Source organism: Lithobates pipiens, unplaced genomic scaffold (genome assembly GCF_037356315.1).
Source record: "Lithobates pipiens isolate NorthernLeopardFrog02 unplaced genomic scaffold, aLitPip1_a1.2 Scaffold_65, whole genome shotgun sequence".
NCBI lineage: Eukaryota > Metazoa > Chordata > Amphibia > Anura > Ranidae > Lithobates > Lithobates pipiens.
The window spans coordinates 2,191,341-2,197,340 of NW_027507887.1; the positions used below are offsets into that span (position 1 = coordinate 2,191,341).

General features: G+C 44.0%; 1 protein-coding gene across 1 annotated transcript in view; it reads right to left on the reverse strand.

Annotated features, from left to right (window-relative positions):
- LOC143958935 (histone-binding protein RBBP7) overlaps positions 1-5,749 on the reverse strand; it is a 28,693-nt gene extending 22,944 nt beyond the window's left edge. The window contains exon 1 of the mRNA XM_077467923.1: positions 5,555-5,749. Coding sequence (XP_077324049.1) covers position 5,555 — 1 coding nt within the window. The 5' untranslated portion in view covers positions 5,556-5,749. The remainder of the gene's footprint in view (positions 1-5,554) is intronic.
- Positions 5,750-6,000: the final 251 nt, after the last annotated feature.

The window sequence follows — 6,000 nt, forward strand, 5'->3', positions numbered from 1 at the left end:
GTCTATAAGACACAAACCACTCCTCTGCACTTGAAAGTATTCAAAATGTCAAGATATATTTTTTTTAAACTGGCACCTTTAACCACTTGCTTACTGTACACTTAAACACCCACCCAAACAATTTTCAGCGCTGTCACTGCCCGTTCTGAAGGAAATCTTCAAGGGCTTAAAGCAGACCTCCACCCTACAGTGGAAGGTCTGCTCATCGGAACCCTCCCACCCCCCAGTGCCACAATTGGCACCTTTCAGGGGGGGAGGGGGTTGCAGATACCTGTATAATCCAGGTACCTGCACCTACTTCCGGGACAAGCTAGCCACAGATTGAGCCACCCCCAGCCCAAAGTTTCACTTCCTGATTCCCTGACAGAGGATGGCAGAAGGGCAGCTGAGAGACGAGCGGTTGCTCGTCATCTGCTGCCGACATCTGCTGGACCCTGGAACAGGTAAGTGTCCATTTTTTTTTTTTTAAAGGTGCAGCTCCTCTAACACTCATTTTACAAGTGCTTTTTGGCCAGAAAAAGCTGGCACTGCCCCAAGCAGATATGCAAAGCAGGGACCTGGTCTAGTTTCTCCAAGTATGTCCAGCACCATCGTCTAAACTTGATATAAAGCCAGGATCATGCATTTGGAAGACTGGGGGAAAAACAGGAGTTAGATTTACCAGGCAGTAACTGTTTCTAGTAGTCTCAGGACAGCACGTTCCCACCCTATTGGATAATTTTTTGGCTTGTTGTGCGTTTTACAGATCTGTCCTTCAGTTCCTGTAACTAACCAGGTTGCTGAGGGACCACCTTTTAAGATCTGAGGGCAATGCGTTTCCTGTGTCATTGGAAATAAATCTGTTTCTCAAGGACTGCCCTGGAATACTACTGGAAACTGTTACCGATAAATCCAATTTTTTTTTTTTTAACCACTTAAGGACCAGGCCTCTTTTTCAGATTTGGTGTTTACATGTTTAAAACGTTTTTTTTTTGATAGAAAATTACTTAGAACTCCAAACATTTTATATTGTTTTTTTTTCTAACACCCTAGAGAATAAAATGGCAGTCATTGAAATACTTTTTTCACACCGTATTTGCGCATCGGTCTTACAAGCGCACTTTTTTGGAAAAAATAAACTTTTTTGAATAAAAAAAATAACAGTAAAGTTAGCCCAATTTTTTTTTTATATTGTGAAAGATAATGGTACGCCGAGTAAATTGATACCCAACATGTCACGCTTCAAAATTGCGCCCGCTCGAGGAATGGCATCAAACTATTAGCCTCAAAAATCTCCATAAGCGACATTTAAAAAAATTCTACAGGTTGCATTTTTTGCGTTACAGAGGAGGTCTAGGGCTAGAATTATTGCTCTCGCTCTACCGATCACGGCGATACCTCACATGTGTGGTTTGACCACCGTTTTCATATGCGGGCACTACTCCCGTATGAACTTGCTTCTGTGCGCAAGCTCGTCGGGACGGGGTGTTTTTTAAAAACTTTTTTTTCTTATTTATTTTAAATTATTTATTTACACTGTTTAAAAAAAAATAAAAAATGGATCACTTTTATTCCTATTACAAGGAATGTAAACATCCCTTGCAATAGAAAAAAGCATGACAGGTCCTCTTAAATATGAGATCTGGGGGTCAAAAAGTCCTCAGATCTCATTTGGACTAAAAAAACAAAACAAAAAAAAAAAAACACATTTAAAAAAAAAAAAATTATATATATACACCTTTAAGAGGTATGGGCGGAAGTGACGTTTTGACGTCGCTTCCGCCCTCCTATGGTATAGAGATGAGTGGGGGCCATCTTAGCCTCACTTGTCTCCGTACCCAGCTAGGAAAAGGACCCGATCGCCTCTGGTAAGCGGCGGCAGGAGGAGGGGTGGCACCTCTCCTGCCGCCGATATTGTGGCGAATCCACCATGGAGACCACCGTTATCGTACAGACTACTGGCGCCTGAAGAGATGGATATCTCGGTTGTGGCAGCAGCTGCTGCCGTTACCGAGATATCCCTTTTCAAAAATAGGACGTACATCGGTGAGCGCTGATCGTTAAGTGGTTAAACAAACCAGTTATATTTACCTGCTCTGTGCAATGGTATTGGTAGAGTTGCCCCAACCTGTGCTTCCTGCATGCAGCCCCATAGGAATCTGCTTCCTATGGTGGCAAACCTATGGGCTCACTCCCAAGCCAGGCTATGTGCATCTACTGACATGAACAGCACAACTCACTCACGGCATTTGACAGCAGCAGGAGCCAATGGCTCTCACTGCTGTCTGAACCTATGAGACCGGCATATCGCTGATTCGAGACAGTCCCATTCACACTCAAACAGTCTTTATTGCAGAGCACCGCATGGTAACGTACAGCATTGCGCTGCTTTACATGTCATTAAAGTGTACGTTTTATACAGAACAAAAAAGCCATGTGATGCGCTGAATAGCACACCCCACTGGCCCCACTACAGCATGTAATTGTGTGCAGCCCAGTTCTTAACAGGAGGAGGTTGGGGACCTGATATAAAAAAATCCCAAACACATAAAAATGCATACCATTACACAGTTTAAACTGCCAAAATAGTGATTAAATTAAACTCAAAGTGATAAAACTATGAAAAAAAGATTTGGCTAGGTTGCAGTGCCGACATGTTTTAGTTGCTATAACAGGTTTTTTTTTATACACATAGCTGCACGATTCTGGCTAAAATGAGAAACCCAAATTTTTTGCTTAGAAGTTAAACTATTCTCTCACGATCCTTGTGGCGCAACATCTTTCACAAAAAAAAAAAAAAAAAAAAAAAAAAAAGAAACAAAAAAAGGAAAAACCCTGAAAGGCAAAGGTATAATGAGCTAGTATGCAGCACATAGTAGCTCATTATCAAATGCATCAGTGCCCTGTCCACGCAGAGGGAGCTGACATCTTGCCCTCGGCATGTCTTCCGGGTTTGCGGTTCAGGCGCTGAGTGGCCGGAGCTGCGATGACGTTACATGTGCAAGTGTTTTTTGCCAGGCAAAGGTCCGGCAATGCTGCCGGACCTTCAGCTGGGGCATTCAGAGCGCATGCTGACGTCAGCAGCTGCATGCATAGGGAACACGGTTTAGGAAATATTAATTTTACCTACAGATAAGACTTATTATAGGCTTACCTGTAGGTAAAAAGTGTAAAATTTGAGTATACAACTGCTTTAAGTGCTTAAACTCCATGTATTTACACTTGTAACTTGGCAGACTGCCCAGATTTTTCTCTTTACACAGAAGTTTCCCTTTGATCTTAGAAGGAAGAGTTACAATGTTTAATTTTAAAAACTTGGCAGACTGCCGGAATGTTTTCTTTTGACAGCTGAGTGAGCAGATAAGTCTCTCCACTTGTTATATGAAAGAATCGGCAAACTGCAATAGAGATAGTCAGAGGGATCGACTCGAGATCACGATTTTTTTTTAACGATTAATTGTGCAGCTCTAACACATACTGTCAATTGTCATACCCTTTACACTCCACTGCTGAATATATCCCTCCCCACTGCTTTCCTGCTGCACACATACTACTGCATCATACCCTCTGCACTACTCCCATGCACATAGTGCCAGTTATACTGCACCCCCCCCCCCCCATACCCTTTTCTCATGCACATATGGCTCTTCAGCATTATGTGTTATAGCCCCAACCTTTCCCATTAGGCAAGCTAGAAAAAAGTGGTGTGCCCATTGCAGAACAATCAGGACAGTTCATTATGCAACTATACCATAGTCCATTAGTGCACAGACCTTTTCCTGGCCAGTATAATGGAAATCAGAAATACTACATCCAAAGATCAGACACAATGATTGGGCTACACCCCCACAAGCTGGAATTGTCAAAATATAATCAAGTGTATAGTTCTTAAAAAAATAGTAGCCATCCACATTTTATCACATACAAGGCATTATCTTAGATGTGGAAATGTGTGTATATTTTATATTATATTTACTATGTAGAGATAGACAATTTTTCAGGCTTAATAAGAATATCTATCGCCAGCATAACCATAGTCTCTTGAACAGTGAAGCCAAATTTTACTTTGTAGATTGGTCTGAACTATTATCTGGTAAATAGATTCTGGATGGGGGGGAAGGCCCGTACATCTTCCTATTAAGGTGAAACACTAGCCAACATTTCCTCATTTGGAATAGAGCAAAGGTGGGGTGCAACCTGACAGATTTAGGGTCCTTTCACACAGGGTGGATCAGTGCTGATCTGCCCGGTGGATCTCCGCTGAGCAGGAAGACGACAGGTCCATCTCTGCACACTGTGCAGGGACGGACCTGTCTCAGCGCCGCTCTCCCCTATGGGAGATCGGGTGATGATGGACCGCAGTGTGTCGTCAACCGAACCGATGGGCTTTTGTTCTCTCCAGACAGGTTTTTTGTTTTCAAACAAGTCTATAGGAATGCAAAACCTTGAAGCAGGATAGTTGCTGGTAAAACACACCTGTCAATGAACTTTGATAAAGTGATAGCATATACACAGGCCCTTAGAACACTGTTCTCTGTGCCTATCAGGGATATTCACTGTCTTGTTTGACTACTGTCCCCAGGACACGTTGTGATGTGACGTTTACATTTTACAATCACTGGAACAGAAATAGACAGAAGCGTCCCAATAAGAACGACCTTACAGTGGTGACAACTGTCACTTTTCCTCTGCCACAGACTTTAGAGATGTGAATTCTTTCCTCCTGTTGTCAAAAAGTGAGGGGAAGATCCCCTCATGTCTTTAGGTTACCTTTATCCATTCATGGCACCATAAAAATTAAAGATCGCAAAGACTGATGGACTTGTGTCTTTTTTTTTCAACCTCACCTATGTAACTATGATCAAAATTCAGCAGGGACCGGACGAGTTTTGATTTGTGATCACTGTCGCACAACAAAAAAGTTGAGCTATCGTTTAAAAGAAGCCATTGGATCAGAGGTAGGCAGTGCCCATCTGTGTATTCTGACAACAGGAGGGTGCCGCTGTCAGAGTACAATAGCACAGCGGAGAGAATTCCCAACTTCATCTCTAATGCGTGGAAGGGGGAAATCAGTTACTTTTTCCCCAGGGCGTATAAAAAGAACACAAAGATAAAAAAACAAAAAGCTACTACCAGGTAAGGCCAGCATAAGAACAAAAATAAAATTTGGCCAAGGGTCTACATTAATAAGAACAGCAACAAATGCCACCGTGCTCCCCAGCTACCCTGGACCCCCTCAGACATGAACTGTTACAAATGGGCGTACAATGCACTGTTGTAAATGGATGTATAGATAACAAAGGAAGGCATAGTACTGCAGGAAAGGGCTAGCACTTCCATTACCGTACTAGGCCGCCAGGGAGGCGCTAGAGCCCACACACACTACAATACATACAATGCTAGGGCAGAGGAATGAATGGCGCCGGTTAGCGGGATGTCAAGCAGCACAATAGACTAGCCCCAGCACAGACACACATCTATCTCCAAGCACAAACACACACACACTCGGGACAAAAAGAAAAGGCAGAGCGCTGCAGAGTCCCCTCAGACCCCGGGCCGGCCAGGCCTCTCTTACTTTCTTTATTCGCTATCACTCCCGCCTCTTCTGAACTCACAGGAGCCGTGCAGAGCCCCGCTCGCCGGTCACCTGTGCTGCTTCCCGCGCTCAGGGCGACACACAATCCGCGCTGACGCAGTCGAAAGATCCCCCGCCAAAGTTCCAGCTACTTGTAACAGGAGCACGCTGTCTCTTTCTCGGCCCCACCTCCCACCGGTACGTACCATGCGTGTACCATGGGGGCCGAATGGCCAATCAGGAGCAGGGCGACAGGCCGGGAGACGTAGGACAAACGCAGGCGGCCATGTTTAAAACTGGCAAAAGTCTTCGTTACGTGAGTCTACGTTAGGAATGGCGCGGTACCCTGGAGTGATGGAGGATGCTGGGTGTAATCATCTACATCTAATGTAAAACAAGAGTGCAGACATCCCAACCTGTAAAAACTCATTTCATGTCCGCAGTCC